The 18,320-nt window shown below is 38.5% G+C and overlaps 1 protein-coding gene across 3 annotated transcripts in view; it reads left to right on the top strand.

Annotated features, from left to right (window-relative positions):
• Window positions 1–18,320, top strand: part of LOC139952490 (uncharacterized) — a 100,781-nt gene that overhangs the window by 74,653 nt on the left and 7,808 nt on the right. For all 3 annotated transcript variants that reach the window (XM_071951631.1, XM_071951632.1, XM_071951630.1), the window contains 5 exons: window positions 5,131–5,220; window positions 8,002–8,159; window positions 11,411–11,474; window positions 17,229–17,324; window positions 17,847–17,947. In XM_071951631.1, the coding sequence (XP_071807732.1) occupies window positions 5,131–5,220; window positions 8,002–8,159; window positions 11,411–11,474; window positions 17,229–17,324; window positions 17,847–17,947 (509 nt within the window). The remainder of the gene's footprint in view (window positions 1–5,130; window positions 5,221–8,001; window positions 8,160–11,410; window positions 11,475–17,228; window positions 17,325–17,846; window positions 17,948–18,320) is intronic.

Below are 18,320 nucleotides of genomic sequence, written 5' to 3'. Positions count from 1 at the left end.
TTATGAATGTGAATTTATGATAAAAAAAAAAAAAATAATAATAGGTGTCAAATTTGCATTGGGGATAAAGAAAAACAACATAACAATTACGATTGGCAATAAATTATTTGTCCAATCCCCCAAACAGGCCAGGATTTAACGGCTAGGCCATTTTCATATTGCAGAGGGAACTTTCAATGGAAAATCCTGATGTCTATAGACAACTTTTGGAGGGCACCAGGGCTCAGACCAGGGGCAACACAGGTCATGGCCTCCAGGTAATTTCAGGCCTGAAAAAAATAAAAATGTTGGGGAAAATATCGAAACAGAATGATGCAAATCAGAACAGGTGATCCAGCTGGATCTGCTTTGCAAGATAAATGATCTACATTGAACTCTTGCACTGTTCATCGTCAAGACAAAGTTCAAATCGTCATAAAAAACAGAAATGGTAAAGCGGAATAGAAACCACATGTTTTGGAAGCGGTCATATAAGCACAATTGACAATACACATGGTCCTGAACAAAGATGTAGCTAGAGAATTACAAGTTGCACTTTGGTATGAAAGTTACAATCGGGTCAAATAGAATATCTTTTAGATTGCTATTTATTAATATTATTATAATTCAATATAATTATGTGTCCACTTATCGTTATTAGTGATCGTTATGAAATATACAATTTGTGGGAAATATTAGATGTGTATTAGAATGCTCCAGTGGAAATTTACAATTTCCTCATAGGGTGCCCTATGACACGGGAAATAACTTTGGTGCCCTTGCCCTTTCAAAAACGAAGCATACATGCTGGTAAATGTACATTAAACTCTCCCCAAAAAAAATCAATGATGTATTGTGTATAACATTCATGTTTAGAGAACGTGATAAAATCATTGCATTCATTCACGATTCGTTGAACATATTTATCTATAAGATCTTTACAACCTATTCAGAGTGGATTGTGACACTCTGCCCCAGAAAGGTTCGTGTTTAACACCCTGACCCTCCCCATTGTGGTTGCCCTTGGATGTATCAACAAATACTGAACTTTTGGGTTATTCATTTAGAAAGAAGCAAATATTTATTGCGGGACGTTCTTCTGTCAATTTTGATGTTGTTTACTCTTGGGAAGTTGAGTAGCTATGGTTTATACTTGGTATGATGCAAGAATGCGCAAAGTTTTAACTGCTGTGCTGACAGGCACGATATTAAAATAATTTTTTGTTTGCTCACTTAGGAAACTATTGGTAAATACTCAAAATAATTATTTCATAAAAACTTACTTGGTAAAGGAGTAATGGAGAGCTGTTAATAGTATAAAATGTTGTGAGAAACAGCTCCCTCTGAACTATTATAGTTTTTGAGAAAGAGTTAATTTCTCACTCAAATATTAAAAGACTTCCGGTCTTAAGCCTTTTTAGGCATCTGAAAGCAAACAAATTTACGCAACAACGTTGTTTTTTCTCTCATTTTTATCTTTCACTTTCAATGACCAATTGAGTCAATTATTTCAGAGATTTTTTTGTTTTTTGTTTTGTGCACATAGTGCATAATGGGATGCACCAAGTGAGAATACTGGGCCAAATTTCATAGCGCTGCTAAGCACAAAAATTTGCTAAGCATGAAATTTCTTTCTTGATAAAAACAGGATTACCAACCAAATTTCCACTTGTTGCATATTGCTTGTTACTGGTATTCAGCTGTTGTTTGCTTATCCTGAAAATCACGTTGAAATTTGGTTGGTAATCCTGTTTTTATCAAGGATAAAAAAATTCATGCTAAGCAAATTCTTGTGCTTAGCAGCTCTATAAAATTGGGCCCTGGTCTTTGACAATTACCAAAGGTGTCCACTGCCCAGTGGTTTTCAAGGTAGGGCTATTGCTCAATACTCCAAAAATCAATGACAATAACATCTTACTTGGTGAGAAGCATTGCAGCTGTTGATAGTATAAAATATTTTGAGAAAAGATTCCCTTCAAAGTTATTTGGGTTTAGGAAAACTCCCCCCCCCCCCCGAAAATCATTTGATTCTGAGAAACAATCCACACATGAATCGTGATTCATACACATGAATCGTGATTCATGTGTGAATCGTGCAGGTGTGGGGGGGGGGAGGGTAAAAAAAGAAGGGAGACTTCAATACTGAAAAGTCATACCTTGTTGAAATGACTGGAATTCGTAACATTAGTCCAAGAGACATGCGTAACATCAAATACGCAATAGATGTTTACCCATTGATTGGAACAACATGGCTTCTCGCATTGCGCACATTCTAATTATAAAGGCTTGAACGCACACAGAGATTGAATGATCAAAGGCCGATGACGTCGATAACATTCCATTTGTAGAACACATGTTTGACTTTGACCGAGTAAAAATATCCAACAGCAAGTCTTTGTATTGTTAGATACATTTTGTTGTTTGCTGTGTCGATAATTCTTAATGTTGTATTGAGTCTAAACAAAAGATTTATTAATGTGCAGCTGCTTGGAGTGCTGTATCTGTTTGTGTTAAAGGCAGTGTACACTATTGGTAATTACTTAAAATAATTATTGGCATAAAACCTTACTTGGTGATGAGTAATGGGGAGAGGTTGATGGTATAAAACATTGTGAGAAACGGCTCCCACTGAAGTGCCATAGTTTTCAAGAAAGAAGTAATTTTCCACAAATTTGATTTTAATACCCCAGATTTAGAACTTGAAGTCTCGAAATCAACCATTTAAACGCACACAAATTTGTGTGACATGGGTGTTTTTTTCTTTCATTATTATCTCGCAAGTTCGTTGACCGATTGAGCTCAAATTTTCACAGGTTAGTTATTTTATGCATATGTTGTGAAGACTAGTCTTTGACAATTACCATTAGTGTCCACTGCCTTTAAGAGCTTCAACATTGCATATGGAAATTTGCATCAGGATGAAGAGTATTAATTTTTATTTTACCCGTTAACGCCGCTGTGTGTTAGCACTGTATACTCCCAAGTACTTTCCTGAGCCCTGTGAAAAATATTACAGACATGTTACTTGGGTGGGATTCAAACCCACACCTTTGCAATTCTTGAGCAGTGTGTTACCAAATAGACTTAATTAAACTTTCAAGAGACAGGGAGAGCATTTTGCTGAAGACACACTTCAAAATGATTACTTCTTCTTACGTCATGGGTGCTTCTTTGTACCCTGTCTACATTTCTTACAAAATACATTTCTGGAGAACACCATATTTTATTCGAGTTTTAGCATTATCTTCCGAAGTTTAATGTATGGAATTTTTTCATTTTTGTGTGTGACCTGATTTGACCTCACTTCCTATCCAAACTCCTGTTCGAAAATATACGTTCTTAGCAAAATCATTGATGGTTTTTATGTTCCAGGTATTTTATTAGATATCTCTGTAAATATTGGCCAGCTCTTCACAACGTCCGAACACCTCATGTTTGTTTCTACAAACCCAACATTTCTAATTTTGTTTTATGGTAGATAAATCCTTTTTACTGTGTTATGTGATTTGTTTGTTTCTAAACACACTACATTTCTAGGTTTTTTTTAATGGTAGATAAATCCCTTTTATTGTAATGTTCTGAAATGATTTGTTTCTGTCAGAGCGCTGTGATTTTAAGACAGCCCGCTATAATAAGAACTCATTGTTAATCATTTTAACTACAGGAAGCAAGTTTTATAGCCCCAAAAAATGTTTCCACTCAATTCCCCCCAGGAATTTATTTCCATTTTGAAAATCAGAAGCCCGAAATGAATCGATATTTTCAAAAGCCAATGCTTTTATACCCTGATTTGAACTCTGTCACAAAAGAAACCACTGGCTTTTGTTATCGCCCAACTATAGGTGGGAGCATGTATTGTAGTAAACAAAATTCAAAGGACCCCCCCCCCCCACCCCCCCCCCCCCCCACCCAGCGTTTGTGTGGGTGGAGGCAAGGAGGAAGTCAGATACCAGTAGTTCGTGCAGGTACGATTTGGTCTAGTGGCCACAAAAATGCACCAGATTTCACTGCAAAGTGTTAATAGCAGATCGGGCTGCAGTTTCCGTACTATATTGAAGTGTTCCCCTCAACAGCGCTGTGGCATATCGCCATACACACACATGGTGGGAAAAAGGAATTAGTAGTACCTACGTATTTTTTTTACTTCCTTCCCTTTTTTTTTTTTGGGGGGGGGGGGGGGGGGGTTGAATATGATATCAAACATGCATACAGGTACGTAAAATCACTATGTGAGAGATATCGTTTTTATTCTCAAATATGTAATCTTCTTTGTGTTATTGTCTGCGTCAAATAAAAATTCAACATTGCAGTTGAATTTCTGTAACCCCCCCCCCCCCCCCCCCTCCAAACTCCCACCAAGACCAAGTTCGGTATTGTTCCGTTCATCGGTCACTTGGGGGGTACAGTCCAATTGAATGAAGTTTAGGTCTTTTCTATTCTATTGAAAATTACTGCGCCCCCACGCTTTGGCTTAAGGGCTCTCGACGAATGGTGGAAAGAATCAGACAACACCTGCTATACGGGAGTCGTTTAGTGGGCTAACAAGTCATGCTGCACTAAGCTACGATTTGGGGGTTTATGGGGGGAGGGGGGGGGGTGGGCTCAGTCACTTCTTTTCAAAGCACCCTGCGTTCGATTGTTGCGACACAGGGTCTAATGTGATTGGTAGAGGGTATAACACGGTGAAAGTGATGCTATAGTGACTAGCCGTGGGTAGGATCCCATTCAACACCTTTTCAAATTTTTGAAAGGGAAAACTTGTCTTTTGATAAAGTTGTTACTGTTTGGGGGTTAGGGTTGTATTGACGCTGTGGGTTGGGTTCGTGCAGTCTACTTGTGTGTTCATGCTACAGTAGGTTCGCTGTGTGCTCCTGATGACAAAGCGTTGTTGAAGCGTTAGCACTGAATGAATCGGGTTCCTATGAAAGGCTCGGCGCATCTATGTCAAGGTGGTTGAATCAATTTGATAAGCCGCCACGGGGCGGACCATGCACTTTAGCTGTCATACTAGAATGGCCATACGTGCTGCTAGTGGCGGGAAACAAACAAATAGCACGCTACTCTGCGCGCAACTGCTTACACAAGATCTATTTTGATGTCGCAGTTCGGTCAGTATGATTATGAATTGCTTTTATCCTCTCTTCTCGGCAGGTGATGTTCGTGTCAAGTCAAAGCAGCTGACATTGTATGCGGATGGTCGTCGTGGTTCCTTTCCAGATAATGATTTCAAAATAATTGATGGTAAGAGTAATTGTAAACAATTTTTTCTTGAATGCATTAGTTGAGTTCATTTGCAAGATGTAGTTCTATTCTTTAATCCAGTCGGACAATCAGCTGAATATAAAAACCCTTTTTTAGTCAGTCCAGCTGCTATCATCCTAGGTCATTTTTTTCCTTCTTTTTTCTTCCCATTGGCCTGTCAGATCCTATTAAACCCACAGGCTGACATTTTCAAATGATTTGACGATGATGTGGATATCACAGCATGTGCCCAGATATCGCATTATGTTTTTGTTTTGTTATTACTGGTTTATTAAAAAACATTCAAACTTGGCAGCCAGAGGCTGAATTGCGTTTAAAACTACATAGCATAAGAAAATATATATACTGTTTTTAAAATTACAGGAAACCATTTAGATATAAAAATATTTATTTAAGTACAAATATAAAATACAACTGTGATGTCACAGTTTGAACGCCTTCCTTACTGAGGGTGAGAATGAGTTCGTTTTGTAGCAATCTAAGATCAACAATATCCCCCCTATATATTTGAAGTGAAATTGATTCTAAGTTCTCAGCCAATGCAAAACATTTTAAGATGCACTTTTAATTTCCTCCCAAATTCCCACCCCCCTCCCCCCAACCCTTCAAGAAGCAAAATTCTGAGAAGTAAATAGTTCACCCTTAAACAGATTTGCGATCTAGTCATGCTGAAATGAGACAGGGGTGTGTCAAGGTGTTTACTAAGAACCGAGGGGGGGGGGGGGAGAGAGCAGGCTGTTGATGTTGGTTGCCTGGGTGAAATGCTAGAAGAAAATCTCTAAATTTGTTGGACGGAAATACAAGCTAGTGGCAGCTGTTTTGGGGATGTCTTTTCACCTGGATTGTTTTGTAGTCCATTCAAAGATGATGGTTTGTGATTAACGGGTTCAACAAAATTCCTAGAAATTTCTTGCTGAAGTTGACCTCATTATGTGTGGTGAGACTACCAAAGTAAAAGAGCACTATTTGATGTTGTGGGTTTGTGATCAACGGGTTGAAAATAAATCCCTGTAAATGGCAGATTTCTTGCTGAAGTTGACTTTATTCATGGTAGAGGGTACAAAGGTAGTTAGACTACCACTTTAAAAGAGTGACAAAAACACAACGTTCTCTGATAGGGTTGGATCAGATCGTGGCAACTTTTTTCTTTATAGACTTAGAGATGTTCCATTTAGAACTGATGGTCTTGCCCTCTCTTAGATGAAATTCCAGGCCTGTCAGTGTGGAACCAAACCATTCTTCCACCTGTAGAATTCTTTCAAAACAAGTTGAAGAAAATTGTGTATGAACTCAGTCGTATTTCCTCTCTCTAAAATATCTACAATTATTTCACTCCTTACCCACTGCTGGAATATTTTTGACGCCTGTACTGTTTGAACTGAAATGTCCTCTGTGCTCAGAAAGGTTGCGAGTTGTTTGCTCCAAGCAATGTACCCATCTTTCCCATCAAACAATGAAGCAGTTTCAGCACAGATTGTGTGGCTATTGATATTGCACGTCAATAAAAAAACTATCTTTGGCCATTCCCAAGTGTGCACAACGTCAAACTGTACAACAGATTTTTGAGTATTTTTTCCTCTTCTGTGTTTTGATGGAAACAAACAAAAATCGATGATGTCATCATGAGGTCATCAAGATTTTAACTGTACCATGTGAGCATATTTATTTACTCATGTGTACTTGAACATGTTAGTTGACCTGGTATATCGAGGACTTGTTGTTGTTTTCCCATAGTTTTGGCTCCGTTTTTAGGGATGTCTCCATTGGTTTTGTACACAAAAACAAAACAAGGACGTCTACGCTCTTTCAAAACACCCGGATGGATCCCTATTATTTAAAGCCATTGGCTTCTTTAGGTAGACACCACCTCCTACGTCAAGCTATACACATTTAGAAAGTATTCTTAAAAGCTTAACCCATATTTGTCTAAGTATGTGGCGTGTCGTTGCTGAGCGGTCTAGGTCACCGGATCCAAGCTCTGGTGTTGTCAGCAGCAGAGTGTGGGTTTGAATCCCGGCCATGACACTGGTGCATTTGAGTAAGGCACTTAACCATAATTGCTTCCTGAGCAGGAGCTGAAAAGTATCACATAGAACTTGAAGGGAACTCTTTTGAATTTGTCCCAAACTTCAGAAGTCATTAGATTGTAACTAAACACTCCGCATGCAGTCACTGTTAACTTTCTCATTTCCCTTTTTGGGTATTCGTATGCAGGCACACAGGGACAAGTTGTACCAATACGGGAGAGCCACGAAAAAGGGTGGAATCGCGACAGATTTGTTCATTTGGCTCTCCTTACTCACTGTGTTAAAACGTAACTGACTCAGTCTGGCAGTACCTAATTCCTACTGTCAGATAGGCCTTTCTTTAAGTAACCTGGCACCAGATTTGCTAAGCATGGACAATATTGCTAAGTAGAAGCCAGTATAGAGCATGGTTGGCTTTTAATTTTTACTAACAGAGAGAGTGTTATGAGCAAAATGTTGTTCATGCATGTGGGTTCGAGGAATACAAACACAAGTTACTTGATCTGAATCTTGTCAACGATACTTCTACTCACTCAACTGATGTTTCGTCAATTCAATGGTTAGTCACGTTGCGCTGACCGGCCATGGGTATCACAAACCTCTTTTCTTAATGATTTTCGGTGACCTGATACGTTGCAAGGATTTTTTTCCGTGACTAGATATCTTATTGTGAAGTTTGATATTCAACAACTATGTGAATTACTCTGCATTTTTTTTCTTTATCTTGTCGCAGCCATTGACATTAGCATACGGAGGACCAGTCTGAAGCACTCTAGAGAGCTGAGCGTATCCAAGGTATGCCGGCAACCAGCTACCGCCGCTAAACCACCGCATCATATACCACCCAAGTCCCCACCTCACCTGGACAGCTGGTACTGCGGACAGACAAATGTAAGTAACTCATAAACAAAACAAAGCACCCCCGAACAAAGATATTGACCAAAATAGGGAGACTGCAATATAGGGCTAGATAGCTCAGTTGGTAGAGCGCCTGCATGTTAATCCGGGGGTCGTTGATTCGAATCCCACTTTAGTCAATTCTTTGTTCAACCCCAAAATAACTCACAAACAGTAAGAAATGTTGACTAGGAAAGGCTCAGTACTACACAGAGGCCACGAAGGCCCTTGTTGCCCATGGTCTTGGCCTTGGTGCCCCTTCAAAAGTTTCCCATATACTTCACGATTTTTTCAAATTTTTCTTAGTAAGTTTTGAAACTCAGCATGGGAGATGTGATCTCTTTTGCTTGAGTAGTGTTAGTTCTGAAGACCATCATACTGAAATGATAAGGCGGATAGCATAGTTCTTACGATGATGAAAAAAATCATTGGGGGGGTCGGTTCTTTCAATGCCCAAATCACAATATTTGTTCAACGCATTGCTGCAGCCAGCTTCCTGAATCCACTATATAGCATAGAACGGGTCCAACATTTCCTGCCGGTACTTCACTTGCACCTAGGACATTTTCACAGTGCGGTACTCATAGCTGCGTTGCATACATCACAATGGTCCCCCCCCCCCATCACAGGGTTGTTATTGTTGCCTCCATTTTGTGTTCCCTAGAGTGCCCTTGGGGACAAGTTTTTACCAACGTGTTAGCCAGACCAAAACAAGATGTTATGTTTAAAAAAAAAAAAAAAACAACACTAAAAACAAACACAGCTCAAACAAAAACAGAAAGCAATTTTACAGGCAGGGGGGGGGGGGGTTGCTGTGGACCTTACAAGCCTAAGGGTATTTACAGGTGTTTCCCCCCTGCATTTTAATGTGGCACACTAACGGGGCATTCGTGGGGGTGGGAGATAAGCCAAATACAGCTGCAATTCTAAATTGCCTTGACTTGGCTGGGGGGAAATGCTTTTTTTGTTTACGAACGAAAACAATATTTTTAGCTGCAACGGTTGAGGAGTTTTCAAAAATTTCAATTTTGGGGTGAATAATCAAAATGGCCTTAAGGGAAATGTTCCTCTTTGGCTCAACGCTTCAACAGTCAGTTCTTAATATATTTTGTTGTCCACCTTGCAAAGTTTCAAATTCTACTCTAATGCAAACCTTACTAAATTGTATCTACAATGCAAAATATAAACTCCTACTCATGTACATGGTGTTACTGCAAACCTATTACTAGATTGTATATCAACCATGCGAAGTTCCAATTAATCCAATGGAAATTGTTTATTTTATTGATTTGAAGAGAATAAGCATATTGGGAGCAGCTGTATAAGCCATTGCCAAATGCCAAACTGTTTTCACTTAAAATAATATTGGTTTCTGGAGTCAGCCATGGGATTATAATCTAAAACAGCATCTCTGTGTTCCCCATATGACTGTCCTCATTAAATTTGGTATTTATAATTTGTTAATAATGATATCATAGTGGTGTCTTATATAGTGCTCAAAACTGTCACTCAATGATGGTGATGGCGCTCCCCTGGTCACTGAGCCATTTATTTTGATCCTTTTAACCATCTCAGCTACTTGGGGAGTATACAGCCTGCGCTGCCCAGTATGTAGCGCACAAAGCTTAATCAAACACAAGAACCAGATCTGCTCCTCACTGGTATCCATTCCAGGCCTGTATGTTTCATGTTTGAAAGGGCGAGAGCACCAAGGCATTTTCCCCTTAGGTAAAGGGTACCCTATGATGGAACATTTCAAGGGCACCAAGGCAATCACTAGGGGGCATTTAGGCAATCGCCTTCATTGCCTCCATGAAGTATTAGGCCTGCCATTTACCCCTGGGTGAAGAGAAGCAATTATAGTTGTGTGTCTTGCTCAAGGACACAAGTGTCATGACCGGGATTCGAACCCACACCCTGATGACATAACCATCGTAATTGGATAATTCACTATATTGGGCAGGATCATAGTGAGAACAAAAGCAAGAGTGCCATGGGGTAAAAAAAAAAAAAAAACAGTTAGTGCAAAATTACTCAAACAATTTTTATTTTTTATAATAATACTAATCTACTTAGTTATTAAATGAGTTAATCCTTATTGTTTGAATTTAATGGATTCATGGAAATGCCACAGGATGCAAATTGTTTGCAGGCCAGAATTAATCCCACTTGAAACAACGTTTGCGCTTGTTGTTGAGTTACTGTAGGAAATTGATTAAATCATTCAATAGGTTCGACGGAAAGAAACAAAACGGTGCGGTAGTGAAAAGCAAAAGCGCCACTGGGGTGTCAGGCTAAGCAGACCAACTTGTAAAATAAACATCTGAGTTTGAGTGTGGGATTATAAGATCAACGTGATATTATCTCAAGCCCTTAGAAGTTAAACCTCCTGCCCTTTTATCTATAACGGAACGGGGTAAAAGTCTTTGAGATAAAAGGAGGTCGGTTGACGTAGACGATGGTCGATACATGTATCTTTTTTAACCCTCACACGGGTAAGCACTGTATACTTTCCCGAGTTCTGTGAAGAAAAACAAATCCATAATCTAATCACTTGGGGGGAATTCGAACCCACAACCTTTGCTTCAGAAAAAATTGCATCTATTAAATCATTGCGATATTCGCTGCTAACACAAGGGATTCGAACTGTCTTAAGTTAATTTATCTTGATTACATCTTTTGGGTTTTTCTTAGTAAACTCTGTTTTAAAAAAATGAAAAATGAATCATTATCACATAAACTGAGGCAAAACAAATTAACATTAAAGTTTGAATGAACTTCTTATTTAATAGCCTCTGTAAACCTCCTTCATAATTGGTTTTTGTTGTTCACTTGGTATTTTTTAAAAAACAAGACACTGTAAACAACATTTTATTGAGTTCTTGTCTTTGTTAAACACCTACGCTTGATCATTCTATTTTCTTTGCATTTGATAAATACAGAAGTGTCTCTTTAAATTTAAATAGCCTCCATTTAATTCACCATAGGTGTACTTGTTACTTAGTGTTTGAATTATGCGCTGTTTAAATTATTGCCACTTATTCAGGCTCCTATATTTTCTAGGCCTAATATATTTTGAAAACAATTTAAATAAAATGATGAGCATTTTGTAAGAATTCTCATGCAAGAACATGCTTGGAACCATAAATAACACCTACACAAAGTGACAATTTTGCCCACGAATTGAAGTTTGCGGTTAGTTTGCGTTTATATTCATCAGTTTCTCGTTTTGATTTTGTCCACAGCAACTCCTGAACAGACTCTCGTGTTGGGACTTCAATATCTTTCATTTAGAGCAAGTCACTGGAGGTGAGTTTATTTTTCAAATGCTTTTATGCTCTTTCTGAATTTCTTGGCTCTGGCTGAAAAGTAATAATAATACTAGGTTCTGATATAGCGCTTTATCATACCCCTAGGGGCTTATCTAAGCGCTCAGTATTTGTTCCTGCAAGATATGTGGAGCTATGTTTTAGTATGAGACCTGTTCATTTATAGCACCATGTAATGTTTACAAGGTGCGGTTGTGCAATATTATTATTATTGGTTTTGTACAAGTTTTCAAATATGATTTTCTCGAACAGGACTTCAATTCAGAGAGAAATATTTAACAGAGAAAAAGAGTTTTGTATGAACTTCATCATCAAATAATAAACCAAAAGTGCGATTATTAAACAATGATGTTTTCATTCTGACCAATCCTGCAAAACTTGTTCGATAAGAGCGCCCTCTTTTGATGCGTAGTCTCACTTTATGTCCTTGGGGAAAATTGAAACCGAAAGTACTTGGAAAAGAGACTATATCGTCATCCTTATCTGATGATCGTGACAAGATGTTGTAAGATGCCTCCGTTCAGTCTGAGTCTCGTTTCATGACTCCAAGGCAGAAGGACTTTTTAGATAACTTGCAGTTTATGAATGAAGGTGGAAAAAGCGCAATGCCATTCAGTTTACACAGTGGCTCTAAAACCCCATTTATCTTCCTCCCATCGTGCGACGAGATCTTTTCTGACAACGACCCGTAAAAGCCTCCGGAAACCTCGTCGTGAGTTATGGAATTTTAAACACTGATCGCCAAATAAGTCGTCAAAATGTCGGCACTGATGACTTGATTTGCTTTCCTCTGACAGCGTTTTCACAGAGACTGTCGGCTTCTTAAATGAATAATCAGCCTCATGATTTTGTCAGTTTACTCAGGAGTATAAAAGGTTTTTAAAATGACCCATTTTTCTTTGTCACGAAGCATAAGAGCTTAAAGAGTTATTTAATAGAAGTATGGCCCATCAGTTGAGTGCTACAGGCTCAAGCGTTTTAAATAGTCATAAGGGTGTGGGTCCGAGTCCCAATCGTGATACTTGACCATGACACTTATACTCTAATTGCTTCTCTTCACCTAGAAGTAAATGGGTACCAGTGAGAGTAGAGATGGTTCGTTTTATTGTTTTAGCTGGGTGTGCTACTTGTAGGCCTGGGCGAATTATTTGAATATCCGGTTAATGGCGAATAGGTTTTCCTATCCGTAACCGCGAATGCCTTTTTTTTCTTAACCGGATATCCGCATAGGGCACGAATAGCTATTTATAAACCGGATAGTTCTGTAATTACAACCAAGTAACCGGATATTCTTTAATATCCGAATATCCGCGGACGTCGGGCGACAACTGACATGAATGTTTTGTCTGAATCCTAATGAAACTTCTATTAAGACAGCATAAAACAGCATAAATTAAGTATTTAACTATGCTCATCTCCTTAAGGAGTTAAAACAATGATATTTCTGACGTAATTTGTTCAAAGATTACAAAAGTTTTCCTTCACGTAGAGTCATCCACGATCAAAGAAAAAGCAAATCGCCATCTTTAAATTAGATCCGGTCATTTTTATGAATGAACCGAGTGACACTGTCTAAAACTAATATCAATCCGCCCAGAAGATTTTTTTTTTTTTTTTTATTAATAGCGCCCTCTAGCGGCGAAAAAACTATTCGAATATCCGGTTAATTTCGGATAGTTGGCCAGCGGTATCCGAATAACAAAATTTCACTATTCGCCCAGCACTAGCTACTTGACAGTACAGGCTGTACACTGCACAGGGAGCTGAGAATAAGAAATAAAATAATAACCAAGTGAGTGGGGTGAAGATGTTCATGTACCATGAGCATCAACATTTAAAACAGATAACAGTGCTATGCAAATGGCCATTATAATAAAAGGTCATAGGTCATAGGTCATATGTTATAGATTGGTTTTGTCAACTTAATGCTGATTTATAGGTAACATTATCAAGAAGTCACGTATGAAAGTGCCAGCTGAATACAGTTTCTACTTGCTGAGAAACAGTATTTTCAGTCGAAACCATCTAAAGATGTTGAGCGAGGTGACAGCTCGTACCAACCAAATCTAGCATGCAATAGCCAAAAAAGATGGGACGAAAAAGGACGCTGAATAAAATAGTACCAAAAATTGCATGCTGTATGGCATAGGCCTTGTAATGGTTTGAATAATGCATGCTGTATGACCTACAACCCTCCAATCAAATACAAGGATTCTATTTAAGTTTAATTTGATGTCAAACTTACTCAATAAAAGCGAAGGAAAACCTTCATTAAGATTCGCTCATTATGATAAAAACCATCGATTGTTACTGAGCAAGCATCAACTTTACTTTGAAATTAAGCAACTAATTATCTTAACCTTCCCACTAATTGTCAAAAGCATTGATCTGAGATGTCATCATTGACCATTTTGCTCAATTGACCATCGTCTTATCCTTATAAATAAGAAACCTAAAACCATAACTCTTGTAATCAATTTTAAAAATATCTCCGACCTCCAACCTCCAATCAGACAATAGTTTGAATTAATTTAGTTTTCCTCATTGTGTAGTTCATACAAGACATATCAAAGAACGTCCTTCCCGAAGTCGAGTCAGAAATTTAATTTGTATACTATTTCTGAGAATGTGGGCAGTATGCAATTTAATTTGACAACGGTGTTAAATTAGATTGAACCAATTCTGGCAATTTAACTAAAAAGGGTTAATTTGGCCGTTCAATATAAAACCGAAAGGTTTTTAAATATTCTCTGCTTAGTTCTATACGTACGTACATCCATAGATAGTGGGTTGCCATGGTTACAGTCTATTTAGGAGATAAGGGCCATAGTACTGTTAATACTGTTGTTCATTTGTGTATGAATTTGTTGAAGTTGGTCGATCACTTGTGCATAATTTTTTAAAAGTTTTGTTTTCTTGTTTTATTTGAGAACAGTATTTTCTGGGACTTGTTGATGTATTTATAATTTATCCAGTAATAGTTGTACTGGTACTAGTTTACCATGTGAACACTGAACTTTTACTGTTTTCCCACCTCTTATTGTATTTTATACTATTTAAGAACCAATTTGAGTTTGAACAACAACAACAAATTTCTAGAGCGGGACATGAACCAAAGACATCCAGATTAAGTCAGTGTATCCAGCCCTATACTGGCAGTCTACCTTTAGTCAGTGGTGCGGAATATGAGATATTTTATTTTGCAAACTTGAGATTGACTCTCCCAGGCCGGGGTTTTCACCTTTATCATGGTGCGGCCATCTTGCTTTTCTTCTATTCAAAAGATAGTACCCAAATAGAGGCTGGAAGGTAAAACCAGTCTGGTCCCTTTCATGATATAAGGGAGTAGAACTGTCATTGTCACTGTTGTATGCAGGGTACCAGACGTAGATGTTCACACCACTGTGTTCTAATGTTGATATTGCGTTGTGTCTGCTCACAGCAGGTGCAGAACAGCTATGTGAATACCCCCCCCCCCCCCCCCCCCCCGGGGGGATGTCGTCTCAGCTCTACACAAACATAAAACAATTTTTTTTTTCTGAAAAGAAATACAAAAGAGAAAGATGTTGAATCACTGTTTATAATTGCGACTACAAAAGGCTTTACCGATCCGAGTTCCAGGGGACTAACTTTCAACTAAACAAAATTGCCATGTTGGGTTGACTTGTCAGGTCGGATTTGGTCGGCTCGCAAATTCAACAACTCTGTCTTTTAATTTCCCTCCGATTAGCAAGTCAAAGCCATCCAAGCAGAACAGCTGACGAAACAAGGCCCTTGCCGTTATATTAACTCACTGCGACAGGTGAGAAAACCGTGCAGTACTGGGACAGACAGTTAGTGCAGAGCATCCCGAACAGGGCCTGGAGGATCTAGCTAGACCTGGGAATAATCAATTCCACAAACATGCAGGAGGCATTTGCGCATTTTCAATTTTCTATGCTCCCGTTCAGTTTACTGATGACAGTAATTTGTAATTGTTTGAGCACAGTTGGTCTGTTTCCAAGACGTCGCCTGTTCCCTCCCGCCTTATGCGGGATGTCTTGTGATTCTGTTAGTTTAATTTGACGGAGCGTGGGCAGTGACAGCGGACCGAGGTGGAATTTGTGCCAGTTTTTAAAGTACAACCGAGCGTCGTCGACAAGCTTGATTCACTCCGCTTTATTGATTACGGGGGGTCTGATTTGATAAATTTTCAAATCTTCGCATCAGCGGAAGTACTTTATGTCTTGTGACTTTCCAAACAAGTTACGTATCAATTTAACTCAATCAAAGTGTTGTGACAAGGCTATGTTTGGAGATGGCCAAGCCATGTTGTTTTGGATCCAGTACAGTGTTGTCAAACTGAGAATGGTTGCAGAAATAGACTCGCCGTGTTATAGTATTTTTAGAATTGTTTACCAAAATATACTTCTGCAGATGGAAAATTTGGAGGAGGATTGTTACAGGTTTAGTTGATACACATACAGATAGGAACAATTGTCTTCAATGATTAGCAATTGTATAGAATTAAAGTTAAGGTGCTCTAGGGTGTGCTAAAAAACTACGCATTGTTATTGCTGTTTGCTATTGTAAAGCTGTAGGTGCAGTGTCTTGTGCAATTAATGTAACAGAACCCACAGTTATTGTAAAGAGAAGGGGCTTACTATGGTGTTTCTGGCATGGTTGGCTGCTGATTGCACTGCAGCACCTTGTAAAGACGTTTAAAGACCCTTTGCAATAACAAACATAGCTCTGCTTAACATGCACAAAAATTAACGAGCGACCAAGGAAGCCCTTCGGGCATGATAAAGTCATTAAAAAAATCTGTATAGTTGTATTTCTTTTATTTAAACTGCGTGTATTCATCCCAGTACATGTATCTGCACTATATGTGACCCAACAAATACACGAATTAACTCATTTTCTAAAAACTAAAGGATTTTGGGGCAAAAATGTTTCAAGGAAGGTTTCCCCCCATGGCCATCTTTTTATTATTTAAGTATGTCCAAATCATTTATATTTTCAATCTTACAAATGTTGAACACACCCTTTAATGGAGGTCATAAATTGGTCCAGAAATAATCAGAGGAAAATAATCGGAAGAAATCATTGGCAAATCTTTTATGAGGAGAAGTCATGGAGTCATCTTGGCTGCTTCTTAGACTCTCCACCCTTTAAAATCAAGTATTGATGACGATGCGGTATTAGGTCAAGTGGCTAAGCGTTTTCTCAGATGAGATTACGTCCCAATCCCCCCAAACGGGCACTCCTTATAGTTAATTTCATTTCATATGAAACAAACTTGTAAAACTGTTGAATATTTATGGTTAGAATCTAGCGAAACAGTAACAAGGAATTGTGCCAAATATGGTATTAATTAAGATCAGGGCCCACTCTCATAGAGCTTCTTAAGCTAAAATAAGCTAATCACAACAAAATTATACTTACCAGGGTAAGGTTACCAGCCAAAGTAGCATGTCATATGTACCATTTTTGACTGGTATGCTGTTAATTTCTGCTAAGCAGTAATCAGGAATTTGTTAAGCAAATTGTCTGTAAATTAAGCTCTATGAAATTGGGCCCTTGTTTGAGCCAGACTCAAGTTGCTAAGAATATTTAAAAAATAGTCTAAAGTGCTGAAAAGAACTTTCAGAAGAGATAATCTATTTTGTAATTTGGACATTATATTTTGGCAATATTTTAAAGTGAAACTCTTCATAAAATGTTTGTATTTTGTTTTGTTGTTTTCTCACAGGTCATTCTATGAGGCATGTGGGCATGCAGCTGTTTCACAAATATGGTCTGATTAGTCACTTTAACCTGGACCCGACAAATCTCTACAAATGTTTTGGTAAGTCCGGGAGTACCTACAAATCACCGTTCAAATATTTTGGGAGCTGTGGGCAGACTAAGCAAGCAAACGAAGATGCCGAATCTTGTTTTGGTGATTATGGGGTACTGCGTCTTATACGCAGAAAATTACAGTACTGAATACACACTGAGAAATACAGGACTTTTTCTTTAAGAGGAGACAGAGGCAATTGGCCCTGGCCTCTTGGCTCCATGCCCTTCTTTCAGGGCAAATGCCTTGGTGCCCTGTTAAAGGTGTTTACAAATTCCCTCGTAGAGCACACTCTGCAGGCCTTGAACTTAAGGGGGCACAGCAATTTTTCTCTGGTAAGGGGAACTTCTATGAGGGAAAAAAGTAATTTTTTGAAATTTGCAAAGGGCACCACAGCAAAAGCACAGGGCACCATGGCAATTGCTGTGGGCACCTTGGGTTATTTTGAGGCCTGCTATGGCATTTTTAGGAAGTTTAATTTTTTAACTATCAATCCTGGAAATTGATTTTATTTTTTATTTGTTTGTACAGTTGCCATAGAAACAGGTTACCATAAAGGGAATCCTTACCACAATGCATTACATGCTGCAGATGTCACTCAGGCTATGTACTGCTACCTTCAAGAGAATAAGGTATGTTTCCATCAAATAATTCACAAGAGGGGATCAGCGGCAACTTTCATTTTATCGAGTAAACGATCAAATACTTAATACTCGGCACATTACTCCCTTGTACAGATCACTCCTGGGTTTGTTCTTGTCAGAGATTTCCTATTCACTACCTTATGGAGACGCAAGAAACAAAAATAGAGAAAAAAAAGGGTCTCAATAGGGGATTTCTAAAGACTGGGGTGCTCCACAGGGATGTTTTGGTACACAGTCCGTGGGAGATTGTTAACTTCAGAGATGAAGGAAAGAACAGAAGCAGGAGCATATATAGTCACTTTGTAAACAGTTTTTGTTGTTGCAGCTAGGCCATATCCCAACAATTGTTTTCGGTGGTCCA

The sequence above is a fragment of the Asterias amurensis genome, chromosome 20, assembly GCF_032118995.1.
Source record: "Asterias amurensis chromosome 20, ASM3211899v1".
Classification (NCBI taxonomy): Eukaryota; Metazoa; Echinodermata; class Asteroidea; order Forcipulatida; family Asteriidae; genus Asterias; species Asterias amurensis.
The sequence above is the reverse complement of the archived record's forward strand: the minus strand, read 5'-3'. Positions and strand labels throughout refer to the sequence as shown.